This window comes from Carex rostrata, chromosome 6 (genome assembly GCF_964058835.1).
Source record: "Carex rostrata chromosome 6, lpCarRost1.2, whole genome shotgun sequence".
NCBI lineage: Eukaryota > Viridiplantae > Streptophyta > Magnoliopsida > Poales > Cyperaceae > Carex > Carex rostrata.
In genome coordinates, this window is record NC_135923.1 from 1,617,399 (window position 1) to 1,635,816 (window position 18,418).

Sequence of the window (18,418 nt, forward strand, 5' to 3'; positions counted from 1 at the left end):
ATTTTTTTTACTATTAATATTCTTTTGTATATTTTTCTGATAAGAATAGAACCAGTATTTTTAATTTTTCTCAGTGCAGAATTCTTATTCCTTTTCTCCCTACCGCTTAAAATTAAAGTCGAAACGACAATTATGATATCGCAACAACGAAAAATATGATGACATATTCTTAGCTATGATTAAGATTTGGGTATTGAGATATATTCTTTACACTATGACATAATGAGAGGGGATATATCCTATGAAGAAAAAGGGGCTTCTCTTTTGCTCTCCACTTGACAAAAGAGAAGAGAGAACCTTACCAAATGGCAAAAACACTTGTTATTCCAAGCTTCAGAAGAAAGCAAAACAAAATCTCAAAATCTATCTTGCCACCCCAATCTCTCCTTTAAATGCAGTAAAGACTAAAGCATTGCCACATTTTACTGATATGCTGGTATCATTGCCATCGCAAGCAAGCGTACCTTCCTTTTTTGTTGTTGAAATTTCAGAGAATATGTTCCAACTGTTCTTATTCCAAAATTATTCCAAGCTTCATTTACCAATAACCTAGTTCATGGTGTGATTATTTATTTTTTTCTATTTGGTATATAACATTGTTATTTTTTTCTATTTGTTCATCCATTTACTTAATTTGGGAAAAAAAATATATCATTTATATTTTATAGCCATGTTATGTACTCATTTCTTGAGCAATTTAAAATCCATTTGGAAATGATAAGATGTTTTATACAATTTTATTCTGGTAAAAAAGCAAAAGCAGAGCACCATCATCAGATACCAGTGTTGTAACTTGTAAAAGCAATCGTTAAGGCTGACTATTTTATTGAATATGAATAGTTGTATATATATTCGCTTTAAATCTTACAAAGCAATGTGGCATTCTATCGCTTTTCTTTCTTTGAAGAATAATTTTGGAATATATTATATCTGAATTTCGGGCTTGCGTTGGGCTTTTCTAGTTCTCAATTTTTAGACAGGCCTTAAAAAGCCCATCCTTGCCTCTGTCCTAATTTATTAATAAACCTAGCACTTGTCAAATCAGGCCTATATTGGGCTCTATAATATACATCGTCTAAACCCGACCCAAAACAGAATCCGTATCAGTACCTGAGGTACAAGTGTCAAATCTGAACCGTTCTTTTTACATCACACGAATCTCAAAACAGACCCTATAGTTCTTAACTTCGGGTATCGGATCGAATTTGGCCCAGATGAGATTAATGTGGATCGTCCGTTTTGTTAGATTGTACCTCAGGTACCTAAGGGGACACGGACTCTCAAAAACAGGAATCAAATTACTTGAGCAGTGTTGTAAAAAACTTTTGTTCGATTAGTCGTTGAGTGATCAAATTGTAATGTATTTTTTTGATTAATCGGTTGATTATTTTCGATTATGGCCGATTTTTTCTGATTATTCCTGATTAATTGCTTGGCGGTGCTCTATCCGTCCGAAAACCGCATACCGTTATTTACAACAATGCACCTGAGTTAACTCAAATTTTTAGTTTAGATCTGGACCGTCAAATCTCCTCTGCACGAATATTAAGGGACCCCGTGCACTACACCTTTCGGCCCGAATTGTGATCGGACTGTCAGAAGATAAACTTAAAATTTGCGTTACTTTAAAGGATCCGGACTTCACAAAACATCCGGGGTTCAAAAAAAGAAACGAGATCGCCTAGTCAGCGCCACCGCCTCTCTCTCTCTCTCTCTCTTTCTCTGCCATGGCAGTGCGCCACAGTTGTGCAAAGGTAGAGCTAGCTGTAGAAGATCCGAAGGAAGAAACGGGAACCATCTTCGTGAAGGCCACGTGGTATCCCACGAAGTTCTCCCTTGCTTTGACCGATGGACAGGACGCCTGGTTCTGTCATGCGTCGGACGGAGAGGTGAAGCTCCGTGCTGAGCAGTGGGACCAACCTGTCAGTGAATACCTCGATCTCGTTGAGAGATACCTTGGCCTACAGCAGCCTGGCTCGAACTACTCCTTTGAAGATGCTGGCAATGGCCAGAGAAGGGTTTGCTATTTTCCTTTAATAATTTCAAGTAGGTTTTGTGCTCAATTGCACTTAGGGGTGTTCAAACGGTCGGTTCGGTTGAAACAGAACTAAAATAATCAAACCAAATTTTTCTTAGGTTTTCAAAAATAAAACTGAAACTATTAAACTTATAAACCGATTAAGAACCGAACCGAATAAACCAAAATAAATTTCGGTTTATTCGGTTCAAACCTAAGTAAACCTATTGATTTTATTATTAACGAAAATTACACATGTTCATACATAAGTTGTTCAATTCCATACAAAATATGTAGATGTTCTAAAAAATTTAACGAAAATGAAAGAAATGAAGCAATGATTGAACCAAACGAAATATAAACCATACTAGAACCAATATAATTCAGTTGGTTCGGTTAAATCGGTTTTGAAAGTCTAAACCGAACCGATCCATTTAAAACCGAAATTGTTCGGTTCGGTTGAAAACCGAACAAACCGAACCGTTTGAACACCCCTAATTACACTACTAACTATAGAAAATAGAAATATATTTGGCTCAAATTGCTGCAAGATTGGATAAAGTTTAGGCATAATTGTGCAGAGAATGCTTATTTGGGGCTTAATTGAGGCTAAATTAATTAATTCAGGCTGAAATTTGCTTTCTACTATGCATAAAGAGGAAGTATTTTTCTTTTCTGATATTTATATATATTGAGATAGAGGTCTTGAATATTTGTTTTTCTTCTTATTTCAATAACTTAACATTGTTGTAGCTCTCATGGACATTTGAAAGAAAAGGGACTAAATTGGAATGGCGCTGGAAGTTGCAACCTTCACCAAACAAAAAGAAAACCACGGCCGAAGTATTGGATTTTCTCTTGGATGCAAATATAAGATTGAGTGTATGGCTTTCTCTTTTTCCTTTTCCATATTTGGTGGCATTTTCAATTTTCATTCAAATATACCTCTATGTAGCATACGTATGAGATGCTTCTCTTGTATATTGTAAGGCTTTTTTTTATTTTTTTATTTTGGGACACATAAAAAGGTTTTGCATACATGCCAAGAGAAACATAGCTAAACTAGAAGCATGCTCTCCAAATTTTGCAAATTTATTCTTCCTTTGATTTAATTACACAGGACGAAGTTGTGAGAAAAACCCAAGCATTTGAAAAATTAAAGCAAGAAGCAGAGAGATGCTTACAGCAAAGTGAGAGATTTCAGAGTGAAAAGACCGAGTTTGAATCTGCCGTTTATTCCAAGGTAATCCTGCTATACCTGAGTGCATCTTTGTCTTGTACATTCTTTCTAAATTCACATTTAAAAAAAAATACAATTGTGTATTCTTGAACAATTGAAGAACTTGTAGACCTTGTTTAGATGGTGAAATTTTTGTTAGTATAGGAAATTAGTCACGCTGTGACCGGTTCCGTCATAGCATGTCACAGGTACGTCACATGATGTGACTCGCATGTCGCGTGATGTGTCTCCCTTCGATCGAAAATGACATGTCAGGCGTGTCAGGTTACTGATTTTTACAACATTGTTTCTTTGTTTTTTTAATTGTTTTGCAATATTTTCTTATTTGTTAACATTTTTTTTTCTTTCTATGAACTAACTTAAAATCTAAAAAAAAAGTGATTATTCTCATGACGTGATAATTAAACGTGGTCACGGCATGTTAGTCGCGTCATGTCATGATTTTCCTCCACTAATTTTAGTGTTAGGATACAGTACAAGATGTTGGGTATGGCAAAAAAATAAAATAAAAATATATATATATATACTTATCGCTCTCTACTTGTTAGTTTGTGGCAGTACTGAACTCGAAGAAATCCAAGCTAAGAGATTTAAGAGACCGAATTGCCAAGATAGAGTCCAAAGGCAAATCTCCAGTTAAGGCCGAAGAAGAAGAGGATCTCGACAGGTCCAGTGAAAACACAGAGCTATACGAAGGCACTGATGAAGAGGCTATGCAAATAGATCCCGAAGAAAAAGAAGAAACGAGTGATGCAGTAACATCAAGAAAAGGTGCCACCTCACATGGGCGCGGTCGTAAAAAAGCACGCTCTTAAGCAAGCTACGAGAGTGATTGCCCTGCAATATATGGGTAATCTGCTTGAATTTGATCTCTCAGACTTTCACTTTCTGCAATGACACCCCTGAACTTTAAAATTTTCCAGCACTCTTTCAGGCGATCAATTAGGTCCCTGAATTGTTCAAAAATATTATATAGTCCTTTAGTTTCATATTATCAGTTTTGAGTTTTGACTGCCCATTTTAGCAGGAACTTGCACCATGCAATCAGTTTGAATTTAGTCAAAACGGCCACCTCGACACTCTTTTTAATATTTAACAAACGGTGAAATTGTTTTCTCTTGAGATAGCTCAGGAACGTTGCTTTTGTTTTAAATTGTTCAAGTAAAATACACTTTAGTCTTCTCTCAAGTTTTGCTGGTAACTGTTTAGTTTCAGAATACTACATGTGCAATTATATCCTGAATGTGGTTTCCATAGACCGGGGTTCTTTTTTTTTTTTTTTGGTACTACTTGATGAAAGAGTTGGTGGATGGTGGATAGCAAAAAGTTTCGAAGTTTGGTGGTGTTTTCAAAATTAGAAGGTTGGTCATGAGCTTCAAACCTGGACAACATGGTGATTTCTTGTTAGTTGTAACTATTATAAATTTATAATCAACAATTTTGTATATGTTTGGGACAAGTGTATTTCTCATGTTAATATTCGAGATTTCTTTCAGTGATAGTCTTGTGCCTTGTGATCTCAACATCAACAGCAAAAAACTTTTGAAACAAAAACCTGAATAGATTTCAATCCATCACTTGGTTTGGAAGCTGCTTTTTTATTTTTTTGAGAAACATGTAGTCTAGAAACTTGTATAATTAAATTTTTAGGAAATAAGATAGAGTAAAGTGCACAGCTTATTTCTAATCTTTTGCATATTTTAGTGTTTGTAGCTTCCTGCTTTAAAAAGGAGAATATATATATAGAGAGAGGGGTTGGCTACTCTACTTCCATAAGCATATGAGGGTATCTGTTTATAAGTCATTTTTTTGTTTTCAAAATTCAAAAGGTCAATTTGAATCGTTAGATGTGATCTCTATATTGAAATGTGTTTGGAGACCAAAGTTTACATTTTTCTAAATTTTTATTTATTAAACCACTTTGAAAATCGCTGATCTAACGGTGGCTTTTGATTTTACTGTTTTGTTAAGCCACCGTTGGATCAGCGATTTTCAAAGTGGCTTAATTAATAGTAAAAAAAATTCAGAAAAATATAAAATTTGGTCTCCAAGTACATTTCAATATAGAGATCACATCTAACGGTTCAGATCGACTTTTTGGATTTTGAAAACGAAAAAATGACTTATAAGCATATACCCTCATATGCTTATGAAAGTAGAGTAGTCAACCTCTCTCTCTCTCTCTATATATATATATATATATCTCTCTCTCTCTATATATATATAAATTTGGTTTGCAAGTACATATTCATATATAGATCACGTTGAACGGTTCGGATCGAACGTTAGGATTTTGAAAACTCAAATATTGAGCTATTGCACGGAGGCCCTTTATGCTACGTGTAGCATATTAGCATTTTCCATATATATATATATGAAACTTCAACACACTCCATTTGTATAGTGTCAAATACTAAAAAAAATTGAATAGGTCGCTAGAGTAAAATATATATATATCCTCTAATCTTTTTTTGTCAGCTTGGGAAGTATTTTTTTCAAGCTGATTTTCCCAAAAAGAGAAAAAAAGATGTGGATATATATATGGTTTAATTCTTTGACTGGAGATTCAGGTCAGTGATATAAATTTTGAGGCAATTGTGATTGAGACTGATAAGTACACCATACAATGCTCTAAATGAAAACACACAAATGAAAGCAACTAAGAACAGAAGGTACCAAAAATATACGGAAATGTACGGAAAGAAAAGCAAAGAGCTACAACAATTGTGCCTCTATCACCTGTTGAGGTTCCAGCTATGTTGCATGGATACGGATACGGGTATCGTATCGGATACGATACGGTAATTTTCAAATATCTAGGATACGATACGTCTATTATATATATATTATTTTTTATTAATTTATATATTACATTTGATCTAATTATTTAAAGAACCACAAAAGTCTAATTAATAAGTGAATATATTACAAAAATCTAATTTGCTAAATGAAGCTATAATTTATAAGAATACGTTAAGTATTATAGTTACTCAGATATAACATGAAACAAATTTTGGTGGAGTGGTAAAGTGTTTTGCGCAGGATGAGCCTTCCCAAGATCGAATCCCGCTACCCGCAGAGAAAAAACTCAATTTCCTCTGGGCGGTGTTTGCGCGGTGCACAGGGTCGAAGTCGCGGCTCACGGCTGCGGGGTCGCGGTTCACGGGTACGGGCGCGGTTCATGGGCGCTGATGGCCGTATTCAGCCGTATCCAGACGTGTCAACGGAGTATCGGAGACCGTATCGACTGAGTAAGGATACGCCACGTCAGCCGATACGCCAGCTGGCATATCGGATACGTATCGTGGCCGTATCGGACGCGTATCGGTATCCGATACGTATCCGATACGGGTACGGCGCCTAAACTGAAGTATCGGAGTAACATAGGGTTCCAGATATGTCAAGTGGTTTCAAGCTTTCAATGAATATTCATTAAACGAATGGCCTTGTGTCAAGATGGAGGATAATCATTTATTGAGAAAAGCAAGTGTTCTTCTTTGTTTGTATTCATGATACATGCAATTATCCAATTACGTCCTTAGTATAATATAAATTCTTTAAACTTTGGAGAGGATTTGAAACAGTAATACTATATACTTAACAATGTTACTCAGACGACCTATTCAAAAAGTTAAAAACTTCATGACAACAGAATTCTCAGGCCCGGCCCTAACCCAGGGCTACCAGGGCGATGGCCCTGGGCCCCAACAACCAAAAGGGCCCCCAAAAAAATTATATATGTTAAAAACCAACAGGGCCCAAACAATTGTTGTTCATGTCGCTGGCCCATGAAGATTGGTCCTTCATTAAACCTGATACAGAGATCCCACGTCAAGCGATTGAGGGAATTGAGAATCAAATAACATTCAACAGGGCCCAACGGTTCACATTCAACAGGGTCCAAACAAAAAAAAAGCCATTTTTCTCTGTAAAACGACAAACGAGAAGGAAGAAAAAATATTCAAAAACCTAGTTTGCCGTTTCTAAGAAAGAAATTAGGAGAGATTGAGGGAAATTAAAAAAAAATTAGAAAACGAGGAATCCAGGGATTGAGAGAAATTAGAAATCTAGTCTGTCGTTTCTAAGAAATAAATTAAAAAACGGTTTCTTCTATGTAAATCAACAAACGATAGATTGAGGAAGAAAGAAATTAAAAAACTTAGATCTTCTAACGAGTCATAATTTTGTTCTGTGATAGTGAGTGCGAGGCGGAGACGGCATCTGGTTAGAGTGAGGCCGACACAGTGACACATCAATACAGACTAGGTGAGACGAGGTGTCGATCGCAGCCTCTGGATTTGACTACCGGCAGCTCAGCGATGCATCTAGTCATCTGCTTCAGGTTTTATCCTTCTATTACTTTGTTTTATTTTTAATTTAAAACAATATTTCCTTAAAATATGCATTAGGTAGCAAAAAAATAAACAAAAAAAGAGAGGAAGAAAAAAAAACATCAAAAAAGTTATATTCAAAAGCTTTGGAAAAAAATTGAAATACAAAATGAGTATTTGGAAAACCAAGTTAAAAGTGAAATGCATGAAGAAATAAAAAATAATATATCTGAAAACTAAAATGAGAAAAATGAAGATGAGATAAATCAATAAACAACAAATATGTCTGAAAATAAAAAAAAACTTTGAGAGATATTGGTTTTATGTCCCCCTATTTTGTATGATCTATTGACATATTAAAAAAATGTACATAAAAGATGCAAAAAAATTTCCCGCCCCGGGCCTCAAAATCTTCAGGACCGGCCCTGAGAATTCTGTCTCTGTTTTATCAGAACATCATTTGAGAAAATAAATATCAAAGGATTTGTTCGGCAAGCATGAAAAAGAGGATTAGAGGATCTATTCCCCTCGAACAAGAAGAGAAGTGGAATTGTGGAATTGAGAAATAAAGTAGAATCGGTTTTGAATTTTTAAAATCAAATTCCTACTTTTTACACTTTGATCCCCTCTATTCCTATTCCATGAAAATTGTACGAAATATAAATCTATTCCAAATTTCATTTTTCCTCCATTCTTTCACTATTTCATTTTTCCAAACTCAAATTTTGAGTTACTTTAGGTGATATGACTTCTGTTATATGTTACCTAGAAGGCTAGAAGTCTAGAACCGCTGTTTGAACTTTGAACTGCTACGTCTCAGTATCAGTTATCACTATAGTCACAAGATTCGTGAATAATTCATTTTTTTTGTAATGTCGAACTAAACGTCGAATTATTCGAGAATAATTCACAAATTTTACAAATTTTTTCTGAATTTTACAAATTATTCACATATTTTTTCCAAATTTTTCCTATATATATATATTTTGCTTCCTTGTAGGACTGAGATATTTGGTTCGAATAATTTCTGAATTATACCCAAATTATTTCCGAATCACGAATTTTTATCCTCACCGAACCAAACCAAATAATTCATTTGTCACTATGGTTATCACAATTACAGCAACACAAGGATTAATTAAGGTACCATAAGAAGAACACTTGCTGGATCTGTTTGCTTATCTTTTCGTACATTACCGTATCTTTTTTGGTACCTGGGGTGATACGGATTCCTGTTCTTAGTTGCTTTCATTTGTGTGTTTTCATTTGAACATTGTATGGTCTGCTTATCAGTCTCAGTCATAATTGCCTCAAAAATTATATCACTGACCTGAATCTCCAGTCAAAGAATTAAACCAGACACACACACACACACATCTACATCTTTAGTGTTTTTTATTTTTCTCTTTTTGGGAAATTAAATCAGCTTGAAAAAAGTCTCTTTTTAGGACCTACGTACAGATCATCCAATAAAAGAATTAAGTGCTTTGTTTGTTTGCTTAAAATAAAATTACGTACAGAGGCTTGTTCTTTATTTGTGCCCACTTCATAGATTGAATTGACAGAAACGATATGGTCAAGAAATAATGCACATCTCCAGTTTCCATTGACCAAAGAACGGACCTAATAAGAAAGTCTTAGTCTCGTCGCGTCTTATATAGCTAGCTACTTTATTATATAAAAGCCACCTATCAAATATTCAAATTACATATTATAATATGTTATATATATATAAGATAAGAGTTCAAATCTCTTTGTTTGTAATATAATATGTATATTGCACCTTCCAGGCAGCTTCTATATATATCCGGGTGGGTCCTTTTTGATGGCATCTGACGCCTTAGATCGCTTGACCTGGTCGGATCTAACGGCCCAGATTAATTTACCCGTTGCTATTGCGACGTAACGCGTATTATATATATCCGATGTATCGTGGACCGTAGAACACTCGGTCTCGGAGAATTTGCCCACTTAAAACATGTTAAAATTTAAAATAACTCACCCATTTAAAACATGTGTTTTCTTTCATTATCTTGAAATTTTGACCGTTCACGGAATACTCGTTAATTATTATATTATTATTGCGTCACCAAAACAAACTATAAATTGGATGCGATCATTTATACATACAACCTCTTACATAGAGAGAAGAAAAGGAATTGAGACTGAGGCAATTAAGAGAGATACAAAGATGTTAATGGACCCCTCCAGTTCTTTCTCCTTCCAAGACGATATCTTTGCCGGAGAAATGACACCGATGCCTATGTGGTCGCTTTCTCCGGAGGTGAATTTCGATCTAACCGGGTTTGAATTCTTACCCGACCCAGTTGAGCCGCCTCATGTGGTTCCTCATAGTGCATTTGAGAACTATGTCAGACCGAGCGGGGGTGTTCAACCGGTTTCGAGCAATACATGCGGAAATAATATACATATACGTGTTATTGCAATGTTGAGAAACATGAAGAAAGATAGGAAGGAGAGTCAAGCGGCCGAGTCGAGCTGCGGGTTTAGGCATATGATTAGAGAGAGACAGAGGAGAGAGAAACTAAGTCAGAGCTATGCTGATTTGTATGATACTCTCTCATGCAGATCAAAGGTGAGTTCTTGATTAATTCTAGATTATACCCCCCCCCCCCCCCCCCCCAAAAAAAAAAAACTTGATTGATGAATTACATTCAATTAATTGTTGGATTTCTTTTTATTTTTAATTTTGATAGGGAGATAAGAACTCGATTGTGCAATCCGCCGCAATATACATTTGCGAACTAAAAGGAGTAAAGGATGAATTGCAACGAAAAAACGAAGAGCTAAAGGCGAAGATACTCGGCATTGATGGCTGCACCGATGGGATCAAGGTCAAATTCGAGGTAGCAAATCCCGACTCAGGTCTGGATTCCATGATTGCTGCGCTTCGACGCTTGAAAAACATTGATGTGAAGGCGAAAGCAATCAGGTCCGATCTTTCGCACAGCGGTTTGTCGACCACCATGACCATTCAAACGAAGGTGCGTGTGTGTGTGTAATCAACAACTTATTTATCCTCTTCTTGCATCTTTAATGAACTCTAGGTTGATGTACTTTTATATTTTTAATCAAACGAATTTCACTTCTTCTTTTTTAAAAAACATATTCGATGTGAAGGCATACAAGGAACAATAATTTGAAAATTTTCCATGCGTTTCCTAAAAGAAATTTTAATTTTATTATATAGTTAGTCGTCAAATGGAGCTTATTGGTATAATTTGGTTTAAGTTGATTCTGGTCAAATTAAATCACAATTGGCCACATAAAAAGATTCACTTTTAGATACCAAAAGAATTTATTATTTTAGTATCTGCCTTTAACTTTGACCTTCATAAACCCAAAATGTGTGGTTTTTAATCATCAAGTCAAAAAATTTAAATCATGATCAAATGAAGAAGATTATCTAATCATTTTCTTTTGTTTGTTTTTTTTTTTTTATAGATGGCGGCTTGTGAAGTAGAGAGAGAGATAGAAGAAGCATTGAATGCTGGCATAGAAAGAGACTCTCATTCCCTCTTTCCTAGAAACAACACCTGGTCTCACAATTCCCACATGGGAAATGTTTTTCAAAGTGAAAGACTGCCATGCATGAAGAATTTGGAGCACTCGACAGAAAAAAGGCATAGGAGATAGTGCCACTACCAGCAAGAAAGAAGGTTGTTGGGGTGCAAGTGGATCTTCATAGTAAAGCAAAATTCAGACGGAAAGGTTGAGTGATACAAGGGACGACTGGTGGCAGAAGGTTATAGTTAGACTTATGACATCGATTATGACAAGACCTTTGCACCACTGGCGAAGATGAGCACAGTCAGGACACTGATATCTCTTGCAGCGAATGATGGATGAAAACTACACTAGTTTGATGTGAAAAATGTATTCCTTCATGGAGATTTGTTGGAGGAAGTGTATATGGAGATATCACCAGGTTTTGGTACATACCAGACAGTGGACAAGGTGTACAGAATGATAAAGTAGGATAGAGTAATTAAATTTTAGGAAATAAGATGAAGTGCACAGCTTATTTATAAACTTTTGCATATTTTAGTGTTTGTAGCTTCCTACTTCAAAAAGGAAAAATAAAATATATATGAAACTTCAATACACTCCATTTGTACAGTGTAAGTACTAAAAAAAATTAAGTAGGTCTAGAGTAACATTGTTAAGTATTTAAAGATAGTTCCCCTCTCGTTTTCTAGCTCTCCCTAGAGTAGGAAAAATGGCACGGCGGAGCTGGCTCTGTCACAGAATGGCATGGTTATGGTACAGAACTACACGATATGTGTGTCGGTTACGTGCCCTGACCATTTTTAGAAAATTTAACACAGAACACCACATCACACGAAAGATTTAGGCATGGCACGACACGTGGTCATGCGAGTCACGTGTAATTAGAATCGTTAGATCTTGATCAAATAGAATGGTGAATCTTGAAGAAACTAACATAAATTTATGATTAAATGGTCACAGCACGTTTAGGCACGGCGTGACTCATGTAGCGTGACCATCGTGTGTCGTGACCACCCCTTGTCATTTTGATCAAGACACGTCAAGTGAAAAATTAACTTGATCATGGCATAGTACGGCACGAGACCAAAATCACGACACAACACGTTTTTTCCACTCTAGATCTCCCTCAAAATTTCTGTTTCTAAAACGAGTAAACATATTTGGTCAGAACTAGTCACCCCACCATTTCCTTCTGTTGAGAAATAGAAGATTTGCCTCAGAGAATCATCATAGGCATTTTAAAGAACAAAATCAATCTAGCATCATGCAATAGCTGTCAAGCTAAATATAGTACCTAGCAAGATTTGAGTATTTGCATATTCAGAAATTGTAATTTCGGCAAGTAGGCAACAGTTAGAGGAATTGTAATTTAGGCAACTAGGCAACGGCTACATGACCTCTCCTCAATTATAAAGAGGCATGATATGCATTGTAAAATCAGAACAATTTATATAATTCATTCTTCATTTCAAAAATCTTCATGGTATCATAGCCACAAAATCTGTACCAGTAATCGGTACAGAACAATATTCCGCAACAACAAACCAATAACAACAACAGAGCAATCATGACAGAATCAGCAACCAAAGAAGTATCAACCATGATTGATGCCAATACCTCCCTGAAGCTAACTCCCATGCTACTCAAAGGTAAAAATTACCAGTTATGGTCCAAAGGGGCAACAGTTTCTCTCAAAGGCAAAGGCAAATACGGGCACATCACAGGCGACAAGAAAAAACCAGCAACAAATCTAGCAGAATGGGAGATTCATGACAACCTGATAATGTCATGGCTCCTAAACTCCATGGAGCCCCAAATCAGCGAACTTTTCATGATTGGTGCCGAAACCTCAGCAAAGCTGTGGACCGAGATCCAGAAAATGTACGGTAAACAAAACAATTTTGCCCATATTTTTCAAATCAAACACGATACTACTCAAATTAAACAGAATCAGAGATCAATCACACAATATTTTGGGGCAATGAAAGCAAAATGAGATGAATTAGACATCCACCAACTAAATACCATAGATCCAGAAAAAATCAGAGAAAGAAAAAACCAAGATAGAACCTTTCAGTTTTTGGCAAACCTGGACCCGAGCTATGAACAAGTATGAACCCAAATCCTCTTTGGAACCAACCTTCCCCCTCTTGAATCCATTGTTGCAACCCTAGAACAAGAAGAATCAAGGAGAAGCGCCATGAACACTGATACTCAATCCGGCGACCAACCAGAGGGCCAAGTGTTTGGCGCGTTCACCAAGAATCAAAACCCTAACTTGCACAAGGGCAAGAACCAACAGCCAAACAGTAACAAGAAATGTGATAACTGCAAGAAAATGGGGCATACAAGGGAGAGATGCTGGTTTCTACACCCGCATCTTTGGCCGAAGAAGTGGAAAGGGGGAGGCGGTGATCGGACCGAAGAAAGAAGAAAGGGGAAGAACGAAAAAGGATTCGCTGGTTCAGAGGGATGCACTGGTTCAACAGCTCAAGGACTCTCTAGCGCTTCACAGACAAAAACCAGTTGGATGCAAATGGGTGTACAAAACAAAATATAATAGTGATGGTACCATAGAAAGATATAAAGCTAGATTGGTAGCCAAATGATATACACAAACATATGGTATTGCCAAATTTTTTATTTATATCCAAAAAAATAACCAAACCTCTTGTTTATTTCTAAAACTACCCAAACCAGAAAAAAAATTTCGATTTCAACACCAATTTCCGAAAAAAAAAATTTTGGTAAATGGATATTAAAACCGGAATAATTTTTTGCGGTTTTAGGATTTTTTTTTTTAGGAAATTTTTTCTTCCGAATTTTTTTTTTCATTTTTTATAATTTATTTATTTTTTGTATTGAAGTATTACAAATATTTAATATTTTTTAAAATAGATGGAATACTATATAATTTGATTTATTCGAAAGACTACTACAAATAATCCGGATCAACATTTTTCATGCCGGATTTGAAAATAATTTGAAAATACCGATCATTGAATGCCCACCGTTGAACGAAAACTTAAACTGAATTTTTGAGGCACTAAACGACGTTTTTTTGAATGATCTACATGCTGGTGTAATCACTTTTGCAGTTTGATCCTTGTATCAGTCCAGATTTGCTGATTTACCAGCAGATGTCAAATTTGATATATATACACATATATATATAGAGGAGGGTTCAAATGCCTCCATTTTTTGTGCCTCCATCATGCCTCCATTTTTAAAAACTTAAATAACTCAAAGTTTAAAACTTAAACGTCAAAATAAAACCGTTAGATGTGATCTATGTAATTTTCTCTATATGCCCATAAAAAATTATCACATTTTGATTTTTCTTTTATATGAATCAATAAGTTGAAAAATCGACGTCTAAAAATTATCCACATTTGTATATATTTTTATAAGCTCAAGATGACAATCAAAACAAAGTTGAAATGCCATAATTTTTTAAATGTGCATAGATAAAATGATATAGTTCATATCCAACAGTTTTATTTTAAATTTTAAGATTTAAATTTTGAGTTATTAAAGTTTTTAAAAATGGAGGCATGATGGAGGCACAAAAAATGGAGGCATTTGAACCCTCCTCATATATATATATATACATCTATTATATTATATATACATATATATACATATATTATATTATATATACATATATATACATATATTATATTATATATACATAGAGGAGGATTCCAATGCCTCATTTTTTTCATACCTCATCATATCTCATATTTTATATTTTCGTTTTCAATGTCCAAATTGTCGATCCGAACCGTTCAACAAAATATTTATACTAAAATATGCATGGACATGAAATTTTATATTTTTTGGAATTGTTTTGCTATTTTTTAAGATAGGTACAAAATCACTGTTTTTGAACCGTTCAAAAAACAGTGATTTTCTACCCATCTTAAAAAATAGTAAAAAAATTTCAAAACTTATAATATTGGAACCCTCGTTTAGTGCCTCAAAAATTCAGTTTAAGTTTTCGTTCTACGGTAGGCATTCAACGATCGGTATTTTCAAAGTTTTCAAAGTCCAAACAGTCGATCCAAACAGTTCAACATGATGGATATAAAATTTGATATGCAAACGCATTTTAACATATATATTATATTATATTATATATACATGTATTATATTATATTATATATACATGTATTATATTATATTATATATACATGTATTATATTATATTATATATACATGTATTATATTATATTATATATACATATATTATATTATATTATATTATATATACATATATTATATATACATACACATATACATATATTATATTATATTAATTTTTCTTACGGCCATAAAAAATCCGGCATCAAAAATGTTTATCCGGATTATTTGTAGCAGTCTTTCGAATAAATCAAATTATATAGTATTCCATCTATTTTAAAAAATATATATTAAATATTTGTAATACTTCAATACAAAAAAATAAATAAATTATAAAAACTGAAAAATGAAAAAAAAATCCTAAAACCGGAAAAAATTATTCCGGTTTTAATATCCATTTACCGGAAATTTTTTTTTCCGGAAATTGGTGTTGAAATCGGAAATTTTTTTCCGATTTGGGTAGTTTTCGAAATAAACAAGAGGTTTGGTTAGTTTTTTTAATTTATATTTTTTTTGGATATAAATAAAAAAATCGGGGTATTGATTATCATGAAACCTTTGCTCCAGTTGCAAAAATGAACACTGTTAGGATTTTATTCTCAGTAGCAAAAAATAATGGTTGGAACCTTTACCAAATGGACGTGAAAAAAGATTTTCTTCAAGGAACACTTGAAGAAGAAGTTTATGTGAACCCACCACCCGGTCATGAGAGAGAGACAGATTCTAATCTTGTTTGTAGGTTAAAAAAAATCCATATATGGTTTGAAGCAATCTCTAAGAGCGGTATGGAAAACTCAGTTTTTTTCTTAAATCATGTGGTTTTACAATTAGCAGCGCTGATAATTCTGTTTTCACCAAACACGGTAATGGCAATATTGTTATTGTATTAGTTTATATAGATGACATAATTATTACAGGAAATAATCAAACAGAGATTAACATGATTAAATGTCACTTGAAGAAAAATTTTGATATAAAAGATTTAGGAATATTGAAATATTTTCTAGGCATTGAAGTAGCTCATTCAATCAAAGGTTTATTTATCTCTCAAAGAAAATATGCACTAGACCTTCTTAAAGAAACAGGTAAGATAGGATCAAAACCTGCTTCAACACCTATTGAATATAAATGCAAATTAAATATCGAGGATGGAGAACCATTAGAAGATATAAATCAATTTCAAAGACTTGTAGGAAAATTGATATATTTAACACTAACTAGACCTGACATCTCATTTGCTGTTAGTCAAATTAGTAAGTTCATGCATTCACCAAGAACACCACATTTAGAAGCAATAAATAGAATTCTAAGATACATAAAAGGATCACCTGGAAAGGGAATATGGATGAAAAATAATAATTCTAACAAATTGTGTGGCTATTCCGATGCAGATTGGGCAGGAAGCTTCGATAGAAAATCAACTACTGGCTTTTGCACATTTGTAGGTGGAAATCTAGTTACTGTTGTTCGTACAATAATCTTTTACGTCTATTTGACTAATTTGCAAAAACATACAATTATTGAATTTTACGATTTCTTCTATTTTGAGATTATGTAGGTTCAAGAAGAGTAAGAACTGCAGTATAATATGCTTGGATTGAAGAAATCACGAAGACTTTTATCAAGAATACAAATTGTAAAATCAGAAACTTGGTAAAGTATGTGTGAGGTTGATTAAATTGGGATAAAACGTTGGTAACGTTTTCAAAACGTTGTAACGTTTTATATTGGTAAGAAACAATAAACTGATCAAAAGAAGAATCAAGTTATAACATTATAACGTTATACAACCGTTGTGACGTTTTACAAACGTCATAACGTTAAACAAACGTTGTAACGTTTAATAGCTACAGAACTACTGAAGCACAGCTGTACTGTACCAACATGAAACGTTGTAACGTTTATAAAACGTTGTAACGTTTCAAGTATATTTAAGCTTCAAATAACTTCTATTTTGATCAAGTTTTTACAGGTTAAAACGTCATAACGTTTTGCAAACGTTATAACGTTTTGCTAAGCTGTCAGAAAATTAAAACCCTAAAATCGCATTTGAATTAAACGTTATAACGTTTTATATAACGTTGGTAACGGTTTATGTCAAACAACTCATTTTTGAGCTGACACTATAAATAGAGTGATGGGATCTCTTCCCAAATTATCTCAGCCGACCCTAATCAGTTTAAAAGCGATTTTCTGAGAGCTTAGCCTACTCCATTGTTGTGAGAGCTTAAAACTTCAAAATCCCTTAAGCAACCTCAAACCTACTTCACTAATCTTGATATAGATTATATTAGAGTGATCTATTGAGTGTTTCTCTTGTGTTTCTAGACAATCGAGACCTTGTTCTCATCTCTTTGAGTTGGCCGTTTGACTTCCCGTTTGGTGTGTAAGGGCTTAAAGGTTCACAAGTTGTAATCCTTTCGTATTGGGTAATAGAAAGGCGCACCATATAAGGTTGCGAAGCCCCGGAGACGTAGGCCTTTGTTTTGCCGAACTCCGTTATCATCTCGCGTGTCAAATTTCTCTAAACTCATCTACTTACTTTCAATTGCAATTTAATTTCAGTTTTTGAGCAATTAGAGGTGCCCCTAAGTTCAACAGTTACATGGAAGAGTAAGAAGCAAAATGTCGTAGCAAGATCAAGTGTTGAGGCAGAATATCGAGCTATGGTATCAACCGCTAGCGAACTAACTTGGGTTAGACAAGTGCTAACCGATTACAAATCATGAACCTATAAAAATGTTTTGTGATAATCAAGCGGCTAGACACATTGCATCTAATCCAGTTTTTCATGAAAGAACCAAGCACATTGAAGTCGATTGTCATTTTGTGCGAGAAAAAACTCAAGCAAAAGAGATCGAAACACCATATGTGAAGAGTCAAGACCAACTTGCTGATATCTTCACAAAAGGGCTAGAACCAGGACCATTTTATAAAATTACAATCAAGTTAGGATTGATTGATATTTACAATCCTAACTTGAGAGGAAGTGTTGAGAATAGAAGATTTGCCTCAGAGAATCATCATAGGCATTTTAAGGAACAAAATCAAGCTAGCATCATGCAATAGCTGTCAAGCTAAATATAGTACCTAGCAAGATTTGAGTATTTGCATATTCAGAAATTGTAATTTAGGCAAATAGGCAACAGTTAGAGA

The 18,418-nt window shown here is 34.4% G+C and overlaps 2 protein-coding genes across 5 annotated transcripts; both read left to right on the top strand.

Annotated features, from left to right (window-relative positions):
• Positions 1 to 1,653: 1,653 nt before the first annotated feature.
• On the top strand, positions 1,654 to 4,767 carry LOC144556022 (DNA repair protein XRCC4-like). Of its 4 annotated transcripts, none has more exons than XM_078304499.1 (5): positions 1,654 to 2,018; positions 2,771 to 2,899; positions 3,138 to 3,260; positions 3,806 to 4,107; positions 4,558 to 4,767. In XM_078304499.1, the coding sequence occupies exons 1-4, from the start codon at positions 1,728 to 1,730 to the stop codon at positions 4,070 to 4,072; spliced, it is 810 nt and encodes a 269-aa protein (XP_078160625.1). In that variant the 5' UTR covers positions 1,654 to 1,727; the 3' UTR covers positions 4,073 to 4,107; positions 4,558 to 4,767. The 4 variants fall into 4 exon arrangements, with proteins under 4 accessions (XP_078160625.1, XP_078160624.1, XP_078160623.1 ...); XM_078304498.1 differs by lacking the exon at positions 4,558 to 4,767 and adding an exon at positions 4,282 to 4,532; XM_078304497.1 differs by lacking the exon at positions 4,558 to 4,767 and adding an exon at positions 4,285 to 4,532.
• Positions 4,768 to 9,736: 4,969 nt separating this feature from the next.
• LOC144555709 (transcription factor BHLH148-like) lies at positions 9,737 to 11,260 on the top strand. Its single transcript, XM_078304114.1, has 3 exons — positions 9,737 to 10,184; positions 10,306 to 10,593; positions 11,054 to 11,260. The coding sequence occupies exons 1-3, from the start codon at positions 9,780 to 9,782 to the stop codon at positions 11,243 to 11,245; spliced, it is 885 nt and encodes a 294-aa protein (XP_078160240.1). The 5' UTR covers positions 9,737 to 9,779; the 3' UTR covers positions 11,246 to 11,260.
• Positions 11,261 to 18,418: the final 7,158 nt, after the last annotated feature.

What these genes read in the sequence shown, in the direction of transcription:
- LOC144556022 (XM_078304499.1), top strand. Translation starts at nt 1,728, where the DNA reads ATGGCAGTGCGCCACAGTTGTGCAAAGGTAGAGCTAGCTGTAGAAGAT. An exon ending in CTGGCAATGGCCAGAGAAGG is followed by an intron (nt 2,019 to 2,770) that starts GTTTGCTATTTT and finishes ACATTGTTGTAG; the next exon opens with CTCTCATGGACATTTGAAAG. An exon ending in AATCTGCCGTTTATTCCAAG is followed by an intron (nt 3,261 to 3,805) that starts GTAATCCTGCTA and finishes TCTACTTGTTAG; the next exon opens with TTTGTGGCAGTACTGAACTC.
- LOC144555709 (XM_078304114.1), top strand. Translation starts at nt 9,780, where the DNA reads ATGTTAATGGACCCCTCCAGTTCTTTCTCCTTCCAAGACGATATCTTT. An exon ending in CTCTCTCATGCAGATCAAAG is followed by an intron (nt 10,185 to 10,305) that starts GTGAGTTCTTGA and finishes TAATTTTGATAG; the next exon opens with GGAGATAAGAACTCGATTGT. An exon ending in CCATGACCATTCAAACGAAG is followed by an intron (nt 10,594 to 11,053) that starts GTGCGTGTGTGT and finishes TTTTTTTTATAG; the next exon opens with ATGGCGGCTTGTGAAGTAGA.